The sequence below is a fragment of the Saccopteryx leptura genome, chromosome 3 (assembly GCF_036850995.1).
Source record: "Saccopteryx leptura isolate mSacLep1 chromosome 3, mSacLep1_pri_phased_curated, whole genome shotgun sequence".
Lineage (NCBI taxonomy): Eukaryota > Metazoa > Chordata > Mammalia > Chiroptera > Emballonuridae > Saccopteryx > Saccopteryx leptura.
The window spans coordinates 50,558,038-50,575,621 of record NC_089505.1 but is presented as its reverse complement, the minus strand read 5'-3'; the positions used below and the strand labels follow the sequence as shown (position 1 = coordinate 50,575,621).

The 17,584-nt window shown below is 39.6% G+C and overlaps 1 protein-coding gene across 5 annotated transcripts in view; it reads right to left on the bottom strand.

Annotated features, from left to right (window-relative positions):
• LAMA4 (laminin subunit alpha 4) overlaps nt 1-17,584 on the bottom strand; it is a 167,788-nt gene that overhangs the window by 14,535 nt on the left and 135,669 nt on the right. For all 5 annotated transcript variants that reach the window (XM_066373432.1, XM_066373430.1, XM_066373429.1 and 2 more), the window contains exons 25-31: nt 15,565-15,696; nt 13,917-14,059; nt 12,151-12,289; nt 11,551-11,688; nt 9,580-9,713; nt 7,745-7,909; nt 6,335-6,488 (exon numbers count right to left, since the gene is read on the bottom strand). In XM_066373432.1, coding sequence (XP_066229529.1) covers nt 6,335-6,488; nt 7,745-7,909; nt 9,580-9,713; nt 11,551-11,688; nt 12,151-12,289; nt 13,917-14,059; nt 15,565-15,696 — 1,005 coding nt within the window. The remainder of the gene's footprint in view (nt 1-6,334; nt 6,489-7,744; nt 7,910-9,579; nt 9,714-11,550; nt 11,689-12,150; nt 12,290-13,916; nt 14,060-15,564; nt 15,697-17,584) is intronic.

Below are 17,584 nucleotides of genomic sequence, written 5' to 3'. Positions count from 1 at the left end.
CAACAAAGGAAGGGCAGATAGGAGAGGATATATTTGGTAGTAAGGAGAACTGAAGCATACAGCAAAGTTCAGGATGAAATACAGGATTAAATGGAAAAACAAAAAATCCTGGTTCCAGATTATTGAATGAACACACACCTTTAGTTTCCACCACTCCCTAATTCCTCTAGAAATGTCAGAAGAACTATATATATAAAAATAAATCCATCTCAGTCCTGGAAATCTAAGAAGGTTCCTACTAGATGAACAAACAGGGTAAAAATTTCCGAAAGATACAATACAGATAGAAACAGATTCACAGTAAAACTCTTAATCTTATATGGGCAAAAGACAAGATCTTCCCCCAAAATCAGTGTTTCAAGCAAAAGCCAGAATTACCCTCAAAATCCAAGTGTGGTGGACAGAGGGCAGACCCGCTGTGCCACTGCTCTGCTCTGAGAGCAGCCCCCAGCCTGGTGGTGGGGGCAGAGACTCTCCCAGTGCTGGCAGATAAGGGAGGGGGCGTGGGGGGGGGGCTCAGAGACTCACCCATCCTAAAGAAAACCCACTCGGTTCCACTGTCCCTCTTCCCTTCCTCACATAGCAGTCGGGACTCCGACTTGATCCACTGCTACAGAAGCAAGGTTTCTCTCTTTAGTTGGAAGAGATACACGTAGGTAACAATATTTTTTTTGGCTCAGGCCCTCACGGCCTTAGTTTCAAGCCATGAGCGGGCAGAATGGGATGGGGTGGGGAGATTCAGGGAAACTTTCCCTCTAACATATCTTGGGGAATTTCCCCAGACTCCATGCTGTATTCCAGCCTTCCTGCAGCAGCATGCCTTCTAATGGGAGATGTGATCACCTTTGTCTTGTAGAAGGGCACAGGAAATGCTCTGCCTGGGGCCTCAAGGGTGGGGTGAGAGTCTGGGGGGAGTATGGGGGTTTTCTCTAATTTTGGCTGTTCCTCCTTCTCTCTATTCCTAGGGAGACTATCTCACTCCTTCGCACTCAGTGCAGCCACTTAACTATGGGAAGAGTGCAACCGTGGATTAGAGATAGGGGCTCAGCATGCTCAGGGTTACTAGACCATGACAGTCTCAGTTAATCAGTCCGGCCTTTCTCTGTGTCAGTGTGGGAATAGATGAACTAGAATCTGTCTCTTGTCTGCTACAAACATTAATAAACTCTGATATCTTTATATATAGCAACCAAATATTATAAGTCCTCTATGGATATATGCTCTGAATATTAATGATAATAAAAAAGAATAGTTATAATTTAAACTAATTCATTACCATATAACACAGAGATTTAGTTTATTATCCCAAAAAGGCTATGTGTGTGGGGATTCTTACCAAACCTTATTAGACTCTGACTTTACCAATATAATTTATTTGTTTGAGTGTCTATTGGTTGCAATCCAACTGGTGGTACCAATTTCAACTCAGCAAGATTCTTTTGCTTCAGATAACAACCAAACTAGTTAAGTTACTTAATAAAAAGAGGGTAATATGTTACAAGGGATATGAGAGTATCTTAAGAACACAATCCAAGAAAAGATAGTTTAGTGGTGTATGCCGTAGTCACGGCCATCACAGCTGCCAAGCACATGTAGGTTTGCATTAGATTCAGATAGCCGGTAATGAAACAATGGAGCCCAAAACTGGTGAGCCATCTTTTATTCTAGCCTTGAAACTGGGGCGCAAGTAAATACACACAGTGGGCAAACTCTTCCCTTTCCATTCAGGGCTCCCAAAGCCACTGACTTTCTCCCAGTTTTCCTAGAATCAAAGGCTCCACTAGCTCAGTCACCTCTGTTCCCCATCTCCTTTTCTCTGCACAAACTCTGCACAAACCAGCTTCTCCTTCAGTACCCTGCCATCTTGCCTGCCTCTCCTGCAACAACGTGGCCTCTGCAAAAATGGCCTCCTAGCTCCTCCTTCTTCTTCCTTCTTAAAGCTTTAGGTGTGAAACCCCTCCTCCAGCAAGCATTAGCATAACCAAGACCCTTCTCAAGCAGGAAGGTAATTAGCTGTTATGACCTGACAGCATCATCACGTGGACAGCAGCCATTTTTAACAATAAAAGTGAGCAAAATAAAATAACACAAATTTTACAAACTTATTTGCCCAACAAGTGGGGTCCTATCAGGGGCAAGAATTGGAAATTGGAAAGCTAGAAAAAATCAGGGTACTCCTTTTCTGGACATTATCATTTTTCTTTCTTTGCTGGACAGCTTTCTGCCTTTTTCTTTTTCTAGTTAAAGACATTTTCTTTCCCTGTGCATGATTAACATGGAGCTCTTAGGTTTACATGTTCTCTATTCAATGACCATCCCAGACTAGTCTCTCTGGGTTCTGAGTCTCCAAGAGGAGAACATGATGGTCCAGCTTAGCTGACATGATCTACCCTGGTCCAATCATCTATATCAAGGTAGATGAGGTTACATACCTAAATACTGGGACTCCCTGGTACATAGAAAATCAATTCTCAGAAAAGGGAGTAGCTGGCCAGATACCCCAAGAACAATGGCTATTACAATGTATAGAATATTTATTTATTTTCACATTAAACCACCAATGAGAAGATATTGTTCCAAGAAAGTTTGAAAACTTAAAAATTACAAATAATTTTCAGGCTGGAACATAGCTGGTAAGACAGGTACCCTTATATACTCATGAGGAAGTACAAAATCACTTTTATCTTTTTGGAAAGTAATTTGCTTTGACCCAGTAATTCTGTCTCTAGGAATATATCCTAAAAACGTATTCAGCAAAATGATCAAAGATTAATGTACAGTGTGTCTGTAAAGTCATGGTGCACTTTTGACTGGTCACAGGAAAGCAACAAAAGATGGTAGAAATGTGAAATCTGCACCAAATAAAAGGAAAACCCTCCCAGTTTCTGTAGGATGATGTGGCAGCATGTGCGCATGTGCAGATGATGATGTAACACCGTGTATACAACGGAGCAGCCCACGGCCATGCCAGTTGAGATGTGGACGGTACAGAGGAAAGTTCAGTGTGTTCTGTGGCTTGCTAAATTAGAATCTGTGACCAAAGTGCAACGTGAATATCGGCGTGTTTATAATGAAGCGCCACCACATAGGAATAACATTTCTCGGTGGGATAAGCAGTTGAAGGAAACCGGCAGTTTGGTGGAGAAACCCCGTTCTGGTAGACCATCAGTCAGTGACGAGTCTGTAGAGGCTATACGGGATAGCTACCTAAGGAGCCCTAAAAAATCTGTGCGTGAGCCCACATCGAACTGCACTGAATAGGTATGAAACTGGGAGAGTTTTCCTTTATTTGATGCAGATTTCACATTTCTATTGTCTTTTGTTGCTTTCCTGTGACCGGTCGAAAGTGCATCATGACTTTATGGACACACTGTACTATAATCTTTAACCATAAAAGAAAGAAAACTGGAAACAACTGGAAGTCTATTAGTGGTTAAATCAATTATAATAAATGCATTAAATGCAATATTAAGAAGTTATTGTGAAAATAAATTATCATAGCCCAAATTGCTATAATTCAGCCTTGATAATAATTTAAACCAGAGGCCACAATTTCTTCTTGGTAGCTGTTTAAGAAATTATTGATATAGTGTAAATAAATCTAAGAGAAGATTAGCAAACACTGCCATTCTGATTACCAATAAATAAATAAATAAATGAAATCTATAGTGATTCTATATCTTCTTACAAAGTTGAGTTTCTAAGACTTTTTATCATAAAGACTAAGATGTTCTTATAATATTGGAATGCTTGTGTTAATAGTTCCAAGAGCTATTGATTGTAACCTTGAGACTGTGAGTTTGTTTAGGAAACAACATTTGATAGATGGCTTCATACAGAAAACTGTTTTCATTTAAAGAGATAAACTGTGTTTGCTTTAGAAAGTTGATCTTTCTCATCAGCCTGTGATATTAACCTGCTGTCTATGATCTGGGACCGGAGATCTAGTCCCAGCTAAACAATTCTCAGGATAAACCTTTTAGCATCCATATATAAAGGTGACAGTAAGATACTATCAGAATTTAATAGTTTCCTCTAAAAATCCTTCAGGGTGTCCTCCAGCAAAATCCTTCATAAATATCAATAAAATTATTTCTCTGTCTGAATCACTTTTAGAAAAAAATCTTCCATGTGAAATTCAGGAATGAATCTTGAATAACTTGTAAGATTTGATTATAATGAACAAAATTATTAACTTTGATAAAGAAATCATGTGTGAACAAAGGGAAGTTTCATGGGCATTTTAAAAGTGTTCTATATAAGCTGTCCTATGTGGGTAGTGAAAAACCAAGATACAATGGGCAGTGAAGAGCCATCATAAGAAAGAGCTGGTGGGGATGCTTCCCTCTGTGAATGGTTCTAAAGCCAGCCTTGGAAAGAAGTTAGTTTTCCCCTTGAAAAGATGCTCAGCCCCACTAGCATTCAAGAACAAGTACATTAAAACCACAATGAGATATTATAATTTGTCCATTAAATTGACTACATTATAAAAATTTGACCATATCTAGTATTAGCAGTTGTTAGCAGAGAGACAATAGGTTTTTTCAAATGCTGTTTGTGAGAGTGTAAACTAGAATAGCAAATGCTATATTACACTAATCTAAGCAAACCCACTTTTAGGAATTGACAGCCAGAAACACTCATGAGACTTTATAGAAATTTAACAGCTCAAGTGTACTGAATGGTTACTCTATGCCAAGTGCTGTGCAAGAACATTTAATGCATTAACTAATTTAATCCTTTTAAGAACTCTACAATCAGATAGCTAAATGTTTATTGAACACCTACTATGTGCATTGCTCTAGACCCTCAGGATAATCCATGAACAGAACAAAGGAGCTTGCATTCTGACAGACAGACAATAAATAATAAAATAAACAAAGTATATAATCAATAAAAATGTGACAAGTTCTATGGAAAAACGAAGAATTAGAAAAAGGCAAGAAGGCCCTGGCTTGTTGGCTCAGCAATAGAGTGTTGGCTCGCTGTGTAGATGTCCTGGGTTTGATTCCCAGTCAGGGCACACAGGAGAAGCGACCATCTGCTTCTCCAACCCTCCCCCTCTCCCTTCTCTCTCTCTTTACCTCCCACAGCTATGGCTCGGTTGGAGCATGTTACCCCCCCAACTCCCCATGTTGAGGCACTAAAAATAGGTTGGTTGCTTAGCAATGGAGCAATGGCTCCAGATGGGCAGAGCATTGCCCCAGATGGGCAGGGGCTTGCCAGGTGGATCCAGTTTGGGGCACATGCGGGAATCTGTCTCTCTGCCTCCCCACTTCTCACTTAGGAAAAAAAGAAAGAAAGAGGCAAGGAAATCAGTAGTACCGTGGAAGGCAGGAGGAAGGCTGTGGTATAGAGTAAGGGGTTAAAGCAGGACTCGTGGAGCAGATGGGAGTTGAGCAATCCTAGAAGGAGGAAAAGGCATTGTGCAGATGTGGGGAAAGAGTGGTCTAGGAAGAAGGAAGGCTCAAGTGAAGGCCTCAAGGTTGGAGTGCACATGGTCCTCCTAGGAAGAGCCAGAAAATTAGTGCGGGGAGAAGAGCGAGTGAGGGAAAGGGGCCTGGCTAATATAAGGCCTCTTATGACATTGTAGAAACTTGGGCTTTTATTCTGAGTGCAGATGAGGTCCACTTTGAGTAGAGGGGTGACATCGTATGACTTATATAATATTTATAAGGATCTGGCTGCTGCATTGAAGAGAGACTGTTGGGAAACCAGAAAGAAGCAGGGAGGCCTGTTAAGAGGCTACAGTGATAATTCAGATGGGAGACGATGGTGTCTTGGGCCAGGGTGGGAACATGGGAACCTGAGCACAGTATAAAATTGGGACCAGGAAGGGGTGGGTGGTAGGTGAGAAATATTAAAAGAATGAGAAAGAATAATAGAGAATGCAATCTAAGAACTCAGGATTTTTGATGATGGAGCAGCTCTAGTTGATGCCACAGATCAACTGTACATGTGAGTTATTTAAGTGGAGATCAAGAAAAGAAGGGGAAACAAATATAACAAAAGCCTGAGATTGTTACACCAAATCAAGTGATATATGAGAATAATAGTATCAATAGTATGATATATATAGATTGTTAAATATGGAGCAATTTAAACCCTGCTATTGATTGAAAAGTAGTTGGAAGTTTGAGTAAAAGATGATTCAAACTGTTTTCTTAGGAACAAGAATTGATGCAACAGAGCTGGCAAATTGGACTATATGTTACTATAAGAATCTTTCATGCATACAGTTGCAAATTAAAGTAAATTCTACAAAGTGTCAGTGTCTAAGGTTGTGTGAGTGGAATACAAGGACAATTGGGAACCTGGCATAGCGTTATTTTACCTTTTTCTTCTGACTTGTTTTAGGCTTTGAGGAATTTTTTCCTTTTTTGTGAAGGAGTAGCAATGGTGAAGATTCAATGGGACACTCATAAAGGGAAGTGTGGACCTTTTCAGAATACCGTTGGAAATCTTCAACCTCCACGTCTCTGTCCAACCTATGTTTGTAATGAAGGGGAAAAAAGCCTTAAAAATATTGTTCAGAATTACAGGATGAAAACTATGGAAGTCAGAGGCTTCAGCAATTAAAAATTTTTTTTGTGTGTGTGTGTGTGTTTGTGATGGGACTTTATCCATCAATCACCATCTTAATCAGAATCCTTCAATGATAATTTAACCAGTTAATTAATAACTTTGTGCCTGGTACCAGCACATTCTGACCGATGAACGTCTTTTCCCTCACCACACTCTGGGTGATTGGGGCCACCTCTGTATTACTTAACCTGCATGAAATTCCTGCTTTGTTCTTTGTTAAGGATCTAAATGAATGGCTTGCCTTAAAGTCATGCATTAAACTATCATTTTCTTAAATCTCTAACAGGGATTTGGGTATTTTGCTCTGTTATATCATTAATAAAAGTACAGGAATAATCACATCTAAAATTTATAGCTGTGGTATGTCAGGTGCTTTATGCATATTATGTCATTTAATCCTCATAATAAGCCTACCAGGCAGACACTATCATTACCTGCAGTTTGCAGGTAAAGAAACAAAGGCTTGCCTGACCAGGTGGTGGCACAGTGGATGGAGCGTTGGCCTGTGATGCTGAAAACTCAGGTACAAAACCTAGAGGTCGCCGGCTTGAGTGTGGGCTCATCTGGCTTGAGTGTAGGGCTCACCAGCTTGGTGCGGTGTTGCTGGCTTAAGCATGGGATCATAGATATGACCCCATGATAGCTGGCTTGAGCGCAAAGGTCAGTGGCTTAAAGCCCAAGGTCACTGGCTTGAGCCCAAGGTTGCTGGCTTGAGCAAGGGGTCATTGGCTCCGCTGTAGACACCCAGTCAAGGCACATATGAGAAAGCAATCAATGAACAACAAAGGTGTTGCAACAAAGAATTACATGATGAAAACTATGGAAGTCAGTTTTGATGTTTCTCATCTCTCTCCCTTTCTGTCGGTCTTTCCCCATCTGTTCCTGTCTGTCTGTCTCTCTTGCTAAAAAAAAAAAAAGAATGAAAAAAGAAAGAAAGAAACAAGGGCTTATGTCACAAGGTCATACAGAAATTGAAAGACAAAAAAATCTAATTACAAACCCAAGTTTGTCAGCTGCTCAAGCACTTGCAAGCTTCTAAGTATTACCTTAATGCTTCTGACAAATTTCATAGTTCTGTTTAAATAATGTAAGTATTTTTATTATTGAATTGATCTTCTTTATCAATCATGCAGATTTATAAAGAATAAAAATATTATACCTGGTAAAGTAGGCATTACTTATACAGCCAGTAAAGTTAGCATACTGGGGACTGATGGGTGAGCCACCAAAGTAAAACTTCTTTTCATCTGCTTGCGTGCGCTCTGCTTTCCCTTTGGTGGGGTTCTTATTCCCAAGTCGGCTCTTGTCGACTACGAGTTCATATCTGCAGAGGAAAAAACTGCTTTATACACCACATGGCTAACGTTCTACCGTGAGTCCTATGCCAGGTTGCAGGTTTCCTCATGGAATTGAAATGGGACATCTGGTTAATAAAAAGGCAATAATTTTCTAGTCTCTTTCCAAGACCTAAGACAGGGGTCAGGAACCTTTTTGGCTGAGAGAGCCATGAATGCCACATATTTTAAAATGTAATTCCATGAGAGCCATACAGCGACCCGTGTACGTTAAGCATTATCCAATAAAAATCTGGTGTTGTCCTGGAGGACAGCTGTGATTGGCTCCAGCCACCTGCAACCATGAACATGAGTGGTAGGAAATAAATGGATTGTAATACATGAGAATGTTTTATAATTTTAACGTTATTATTATTTTTATTAAAGATTTGTCTGCAAGCCAGATGCAGCCATCAAAAGAGCCACATCTGGCTTGCGAGCCATAGGTTCCCAACCCCTGACTTAAGACATGATTGACTATTTCTGTACACAGAAAAGACCCTCCAAACCATGACTGAGATTTAAACCCATAAGTTAAGATGACTAATCATCAACATTTTTTTTTATTTTTGGTGGAACAAAACAGAATATATCTCATGGTGATCATTTCAACATGTTTATGGGAGATCATTTTCACTGTTAAGCACATTGAATGGTTTTGATCCTGATTGGAAATGGACTCCAGAAAAGCCCTGTTAATGTTTTCCTGTGATGGTAGGGCTCCATGCAAGTGGACATAGGATAGGAGCAATCTACAACAGAGCTGCATGTCATATCCTAGAAAGCTTTCTTATTATGGGAAAGAAATTCACTATTACATATTTTACAGATAAAATTAGAGATTTTAAAATGTGGCCACGGCCCTGGCCGGTTGGCTCAGTGGTAGAGCGTCGGCCTGGCATGCAGGGTACCTGGGTTCGATTCCCAGCCAGGGCACATAGGAGAAGCGCCCATTTGCTTCTCCACCACCACCCTCTCCTTCCTCTCTGTCTCTCTCTTCCCCTCCCGCAGCCAAGGCTCCATTGGAGCAAAGATGGCCCGGGCGCTGGGGATGGCTCCTTGGCCTCTGCCCCAGGTGCTAGAGTGGCTCTGGTCGCGGCAGAGCGACCCCCCGGAGGGGCAGAGCATCGCCCCCTGGTGGGCAGAGCGTCGCCCCTGGTGGGTGTGCCGGGTGGATCCCAGTCGGGCGCATGCGGGAGTCTGTCTGACTGTCTCTCCCCATTTCCAGCTTCATAAAAATACAAAAAAAAAAAAAAAAAAAATGTGGCCACACATGTAGCATTCTCAATCGCCAAATTGAAAACTAAATGCCACCAATATATGCTGAGTTCTTTCTATGTGCAAAACACTGTCCTCCAGTGAGTAAGTACTATGTTCAGGTACTTTCCTCGAGGCAATTATAGCCTATGGTTTTATTGGGGGGAGGGGAGATCTTTGTATTACATCCCTGTTCACTAATTTTATGGGGACTTATTTTGCACGTCTTACAAATTAAGAGCAATTTTTTAAAAAAGGAGGTAAGTAGCTCCTTTCAACATTAAAAAAAAAAAACCACTAGAAAAGTAATAGCATAGCCTGTTATTCATAGCGGTCAATTCCCAGAATCATGCCCCACAGATAAAGCCATCTGGTGGAAGACACATGTGGTGAGGAGCCGTACCTTGTGGGTGAGACAGAGGTGATGACGAAGTGGGACAGCCCGTCATTGTACTGCTTATCTGAGGCCTGCACCTTGGTTCCTTTCACGCTCATGGTCACAGTGCCATTATCCAAGGAAACGGAGAATACGTCTGACTGCAATGCAAGTGCGGGGTGTAAGCAGGGAGCCAGGTATCAGAAAGATGAACATGCTTCCAACCTTTCCTTAATGCTATTGCTAAAGGAACACCCAGTGTGAAGGAAGTGTGCTTGTGAAATACTTTTATGAATAACAACAAAAACAAAATACTTGATTGCTTATATTGGCATTGCCTATCAAATTAGACATGTTTCTGTGGGGGGAAAATCATCTATATTTAGAATTGAAAATTTCTGGTGATTTCATTGTGCTGAAAGTTGTCCTAATGTCAGTTACTTTCCAAACTCAGGCGTTTCTATTCCATCATGTCCCACTTTTAATCCCTGTAGATAAGGCAATATTTGAACCTCCTTGGGGATGTGGCTAGATGACCAAGCAAAAGTTAATTCGCTCAGGTAATCTGAGGCAGGTTAGGTGACAGAGTTTCTACAAAGTGCTTTGGGTCAATTTTCACAGATGTTACTGATTTAAATTAAATTCAATATAAATGTGATAGATACAAATAATAAGTATGTCAAGTGAAAGGTGTTGTAATTTATATTATGACCTAGTCCATCAGTGTATCTATTGGTAATGACCTTTGCAGAGATAAATCAGTTGAATCTTAGGGTCACTACACTTCTACAGATCTTATTTTATTTTTGAAATAATATATCTTTAAGACGAGCTCAAGTATTCTTCAGCAAATGCAATGAGAGAGAAGTTATCTTCTTTTTACTATTTTATAAATTATATCATACTTATTTCTTCTTTTTTTTTAATTCAGTGAGAGGAGGGGAGGCAGAGAGAGACTCCTGCATTGTGCCCTGACTGGGATCCACCCAGCAAGCCCACTAGGAGGCAATGATCTGCCCATCTGCAGCCCTTGCTCCATTGTAACCGGAGCCATTTTTTTTTTTTTAGTGCCTGAGGTGGAGGCCATAGAGCCATACTCAGCACCTGGGGCCAACTCACTCCAATCAAGCCATGGCTGCAGGAGGGGAAGAGAGAAAGAGGGAGAGAAAGAGAGAGAGAAGTGAGAGGGGGAGGGGTGGAGAAGCAGATGGGTGCTTCTCCTGTGTGCCCTGACTGGGAAATGAACCCTGGACTTCCAGACACCGGACCGATGCTCTACCACTGAGCAAACCGGCCAGGGCCACACTTATTTGTTCTTAACATTCAGTGGTTCTTAACATTTTTTGTGCCATGGACCACTTTGGCAGTTTGGTGATAGATACATATGGACCCCTTCATAAAATAATGTTTTAATATGCAGAAAACAAAATTTTTAGAAACACAAAAGAAACCAATCACATTGAAATACAGTTTCAAAATATTAAAACAATAAATTTGTGATATAGTAATACATGTACTTCTTATTAAGGCATTAAATAATAATATCTAGAAACAGATCTAATAAGTACTATAATTTAGAACTAGCAATGAGCAAAAATAATATTTTGAGGTATCTGTGACAACTTAAATGTAAAATGAAAAAGTTATAGGTACTGCTAATATTATTGTAATTAGTTGCCAGCATTCACAATGGAAGAAAATGCTAAATTTTAGTTGGAAAAATTAAAGATGTAATTTTTCCCCATGAAGTCTACAGACCTTATAAATTCTTTTCATGAACCCCCAAGGAGTGGGTCTATGAATCCCAGATTAAGAACCCCTGATGTACTATATCTAATACTTTATAAAGTACCTAAAATAAGGCATTCTCTGTGTATATATATGTGAATCAAAGTGAATCTGAATAAAAAAAAATCACTGTTAACATGCTTAAAAGTATTTTTAATAGACAAAACAATTATCACAAAGAAGTTTCCTCAGCGAAAAACAAGTACTTACCCCTGAAGCGTGATAGAATAGTAACCCATTTGGTTGTAACGTTTGGAAATTGAAACCTCCTTCAAAGCCATCAAAGAAAGCTATTTTCTGAGTTGAAGCAATGAAACTCTGTCCATTGAAATATGCTCTGCGAGATATCTGTGTGCCAAAAAAGTGAATTTAGTGTTTGTAATAATTATCAAATGTTTAAAAAGTGAATTTCTCACATATCAACGGTCTTGTTTGCTGGTTTCTTATTAATAGTTTTTTAAACTTCTAGTTTATACTGGAATTCAGGCATATTCACCTTCCTTCTGTGTGTCTCTAACAGATGGGTTTCAACTTATTCACTTCCTCTACCCTGAGTGAGTAATGGTGCTCACACAGCCTCTCTGGGTTTTGCAAGCCCCACCCATGGAAAACTGAGGAAACTGGACAAGTCACACTGGAACCTCACAATCTTTCCTGACCTAATGATTCTTTCTGCTGATGGTGGAAAAGAGCCCAAGGTGGACCTAGAATTACAAAGAAGCTCAAAAGAGCTATCCAGCTTTTGAGAGTGAAAAGTTCTGTATTTATTTATTATTATTTATTATTATAAAGCTTTTGATTGGTACTTACAAGAGAGTCTTCTGGGCATCCGTAACCTACTCCCAGGGTTTCTGTCTGCTCTAATAAATTGAAATCTTTCTTTTGGAACTGGAAACCCTTCATGCATCCTCTGAAGTTGATATCTAGGGGAAGGTGTGCTCGTAGAGTCCTGGAAAAGAAAAGTAATCTTCACTGGTATAGCCATGATGATGATGCTACTCTACATAAGTAGGCTATGTGACTTAACTTTATTTATAATCACTTATAGCTGACCTTTTTAAGGTCAAAAATGGTCAATTCTTGACAATTTTACATGGTGTAGGCTATAAAAGTAAACTAAGAAATCTTAATTTCTTATGTCACAATGCTAAGTTAAGAAGAAAACCCAGTTATCAGTCTTTCACTGATCCATTTGTGTCATAAATTTATCTTCTTGGCTTATTTGCAACACACACTGTAATCAAGTAAGGCTAGTATGACTTCTGGGTCTTGGGATCATTAGGAAAGTAAGAAATCTTTTATCTTGAAGATCAGGGATGGCATTTTTCTCATTACTGTAACCCTAGTACCTATTATCATACCTAGTATATAGGAGTACCCAAGAACATGCTACTGGATATTGAATGAATATAAAATTAGTTTTGACCAGATTACAATGCCTTTAATGTATTTTAGATGAACACTAGCCAGACTAAGAAGTAACGTTGCCTACATTGTGCTCCGACAATATCACACCGGGAGGGCCATACTGATGGACAGATTGGGGTACATGTAATGGCAGTGATGGTGGTTAAAGGTCCAACCTGGCATGGTTGAAGGACTGAAGAGGCTATTTAGTTTGAAAAGGAAGCTTGGGGAGCCTTTTAAAAATAGGAACCATTGTGACACGGAAGGGGGATGACACTAGTTATGATTCGAAATGAGGAAAAGCTATAAAGCTTTTTATAAAAATGTAAATAAAATTTTTAATAAAAATTTGAAGTAACTAAAATTGATATATATATATATATATATATATATATATATATTTGCATTCAGAGGTAATCACAGATACATCACTACATTTATTCCAAGAGAGGTGTGAGAGCCAATGGAGTGGGGATCTGTATGGGATGAGAGAGTGAATTCTACCAGCATTTCTCAACCTTGGTTGCACAGTAGAATTACCTGATTGGGGAAGAGTTTTGTTTTGTTTGTTTGTTTTTAAATATTACATTGTGGCCTTATCTCAGAGCATTCAGAATTTCTGGAGAGTGGTCATGGCCAATGGCGTTTATAAAGCTCTCTAGGTTATTTCAATGGGAACCAGGGTTAAGAACCACTGGACTGGAATATCCAAAATCTATCTCTCACTCTTAAAAGTCTCTGATGCTATGGACTGATTGTAATAAGAGATAGCAAAATTTTAAATATATTTAGAATTAATGTTTCACTATATGCAATTCACAACCCCTTATATAAACTTAAAAATTTTCCCTTAAATTTTTTACCAATATATGCTATTTGAGAATTCAAATAAGTTTAAATTAAGACTAAAACAAAAGTAAAGGGACATAATTAAACCTATAGATCATATGGAGTAGATACTAATTAAGGGGTCACGAGGACTGGCTGCAAAGGGCCCAAAGATGCATACACGTGTGTGCATGTGCCTGTGCACATGGATAAAAGTAGCAGGTGAGGGATCCTAAAACTTTTTAATAGATCTATCCTGGGTGTTGAATACTCAGCCCAGTACATTGTGAGGAACAAAGAACCACTTAACTAAGATATTGACAAAAACCCAGAAAATTTACCTGGATTGTAAGATTTCTGGGGGAGCCCCTCCAATGTATATGTCTGTAAAAGGTATTTTCATCTTTTCATTGTCCATGCTCTTGACATGTCGTCTGTCAACTACCAAAATCATTTTCTTATCATTGTGGTAAATGATTGAGATCTAGGAGAAATAATATGTAGGAAGTCTTGATCACTGTTTAACAATCAACTTTTTGATAACTACTGTATATTTTAATTATTCTGGTTAAAACAGTTGAACTTCCATGTTCTTATGCTTATTTGTTTACAAAATGGGAAATAGATTTTCCTTTCTCACTCGGACATGAAAATTCTTACTTATAAATTCATACTTCCTGGAGAAGGATTTCCATACAGAGAAGGAGCTAGACTGGGAACCATTTGTCATAAAGCCAATTGATTTCTTTGGCCCCTTTGAGGAGATTTGGGAAAGAATTATAAACAGGTACCTTCTGGACTGTAGACTGAATATTACTGGTTTTATTTTTTGGTGATATAGTGAGAAGCCTTAATAAATCTGTGAAAATGTTAGTCAGAAAAATAGTTAAAATAATCTTTTATTGTAAACCATCCTCATGAAAGCTATGGACTTTTAACTGAAAACAGAAATATATCTTCTTACTCTCCACAATTTGGTTCAATTTTAATGGTAATATGACTTAAACAAAAATTTTTTTTTTCTGAAGTGAGAAGGGGGGGCAAGGGGAGGCACACAGACAGACTCCCGCATGCGCAGGACCAGGATCCACCAGGCATGCCCACCAGGGGGCAATGCTCGACCCATGTGGGGCATTGCTCCACTGCAACCAGAGCCATTCTAGCACCTGAGACAGAGGCCACAGAGCCATCCTCAGTGCCCGGGCCAACTTTGCTCCAATGGAGCCCTGGCTGCAGGAGGGGAAGAGAGAGACAGAGAGGAAGGAGAGAGGGAGAGGTGGAGAAGCAGATGGGCACTTCTCCTGTGTGCCCTGGCTGGGAATTGAACCTGGGACTTCCACACACCAGACTAATGCTTTACCGCTGAGTTAACCGGCCAGGGCCCAAAGGTAATATGACTTTTATAGATTTTATTAAATTGTAGATTTAAAGTCATTGTTAATAAAAATAGATGGTTATCAGTATACTGCACATCTGTTTCAAGACTAAAGAGCATTCTTTGTGGTTTCTCTTTACAAGGGATCTGTGTTAGTATTTTCTAAGTTCTGGATATATGGTTTAAAAGGAGATTCTCTATTTACTTATATGTACTCTTTACATATAGTGAGGCTCTAAGGATAACTAAGCAAATAGCTGTATATCTACATGCTGGCATTTTCAACAAATGTGTAGAAGGATTCTACAGGAGTATCACTATAATCAAGATATTGAGCATTAACAGGAGCTTTTTGAGTAATGAAGCAACTAAAATAAATCTTTCAGTGACTCTTTTCTAGAAAGGTCAATATGACAAAAACATCTATTTTTTAAAGTAAATGTTATCCTGGAGTTAAGTAGCCGAGTGCCCTTTAGTTGGTCTTCAGAAGTGAAGGTGTTTCGTTTAATTACTTTTTTACCTAACCTGGCTGAATATCTGATTAAATCAATAGATCTAAGTTCAAGCAAAGCCAAATCAAACAGAAAAACTATCCAAACTGCAATGATTTGTACCTCGTGGTATTTTGCATCATTAATTTGAGCTCTCTTCACAGTGTCTTCAAGATGCACAGGGCCATTGCTAAATCCAAAGTCATAGAACACATGCAGATAACCATTGCGCATTTCCAGGCTGAAAAACATGCTCTGCAAAGAGAAGGAAGTTATAAAATGTGAGCATCTGCTATTATACAAGTGTAGATTTAGCTGAATTTGGGAAATAACACTGTATTCCTTATTATTGAAATGTAAAATTATAACAACATCCTCATCAGCAGTTATGTTTCATATTAATATACCAAAATGTTAATATTTATATACAATTCAAAACAGCTATACTCTATGGGTTTTTGTTTTGTTTGTTTTTTTGAGTGAGAGAGAGAGAGACAGAGAGAAGGACAGATAGGGAAAGAGATCAGAAAGGAGAGAGAAGAAAAGCATCAATTCTTTGTTGTGGCACTTTAGTAGTTCATTGATTGCTTTCTCATATGTGCCTTGACTGAGGGACTTCAGCGGAGATAGTGACCACTTGCTCAAGCCAGCAACCTTTGGGCTCAAGCCAGTGATCATGGGTCACATCTATGATCCCACACTCAAGACAGTGACCCTAATGCTCAAGGTGGCAACGTAAGGGCTTTGAACTTGGGTCCTCTGTGTCCCAGGTCAACACTCTATCCACTGTGCCACTGCCTAGAAGGTCAGGTCTTCTATGGGCTTTTTATTTACTCTAAATAAATAAAATTTTGGCCCTGGCCGGTTGGCTCAGCGGTGGAGCGTTGGCCTGGCGTGCGGGGGACCCGGGTTGGATTCCCGGCCAGGGCACATAGGAGAGGCACCCATTTGCTTCTCCCCCCTCCCCCCTCCTTCCTCTCTGTCTCTCTCTTCCCCTCCCACAGCCGAGGCTCCATTGGAGTGGAGATGGCCCGGGCGCTGGGGATGGCTCCTTGGCCTCTGCCCCAGGCGCTGGAGTGGCTCTGGTCGCCCCGGAGGGGCAGAGCCTCACCCCCTGGTGGGCAGAGCTTCGCCCCTGGTGGGCGTGCCGGGTGGATCCCGGTCCGGTGCATGCGGGAGTCTGTCTGACTGTCTCTCCCCGTTTCCAGCTTCAGAAAAAAATAAAATAAAATTTTATGTATGACTTAAGTCTTAAGACCTTTTAGAAATTTGGAAAACAGAGTATTATAGACCATAAGTATTCAAATGCTTTTTCTTTAGGCAACTTTTGAAAGTTATAACAAGCCAATAGATGTGATTGTATTTCATTTTAAGAGGAACATTGGTGATATTAAAAACTAATTTCAAGCCTGACCTGTGGTGGCGCAGTGGATAAAGCGTCTACCTGGAAATGCTGAGGTTGCCGGTTCAAAACCCTGGGCTTGCCTGGTCAAGGCACATATGGGAGTTGATGCTTCCAGCTCTTCCCCCCCCTTCTCTCTCTCTCTCTGTCTCTCTCTCTCTCTCTCTGTCTCTCTCTCTCCTCTCTAAAATGAATAAATAAAAAATTTTAAAAAAAAGGAATTCTCAGATATGCTTGTGGTTAAAGAATTCTTTAAAAAAAAAAACTAATTTCAAGGTATGTCAAAAAGAATCTTGAAAACATCAGAAAATATGGGTGCTAAAAGGGGCTGTTTCTGTGTTATTTTGAAGTGTTGGGTTTCTGTAAAAATAAAATTATTATGCACTTGGACCATATGATGGTTGAAAACCCCAATAATGCTATAACACTCAAGTAATTTACTGACCAGACTTGTTTGTTTCAGAAGATAGTTCATAGACACAAGAATTCAATGGATTTAAATAATAAGGTGCTATATGAAAGTCCTTATTTTATAAAAAGTAATCTTTTATTTTTAGAAAGTGGTCTTCTGAGTAGAGTTTGTATACTACTGAGAATGTAGGAAACAATCCATCGGGAGATAGAAAGAAAATATTTCAACTTTTATTTATGCTCATTTAAAAACACTAAAATAGCCCTGGCTGGATAGCTCAGTTGGTTAGAGTATCATCCCTATACACCAAGGTTGAAGGTTTGATTCTT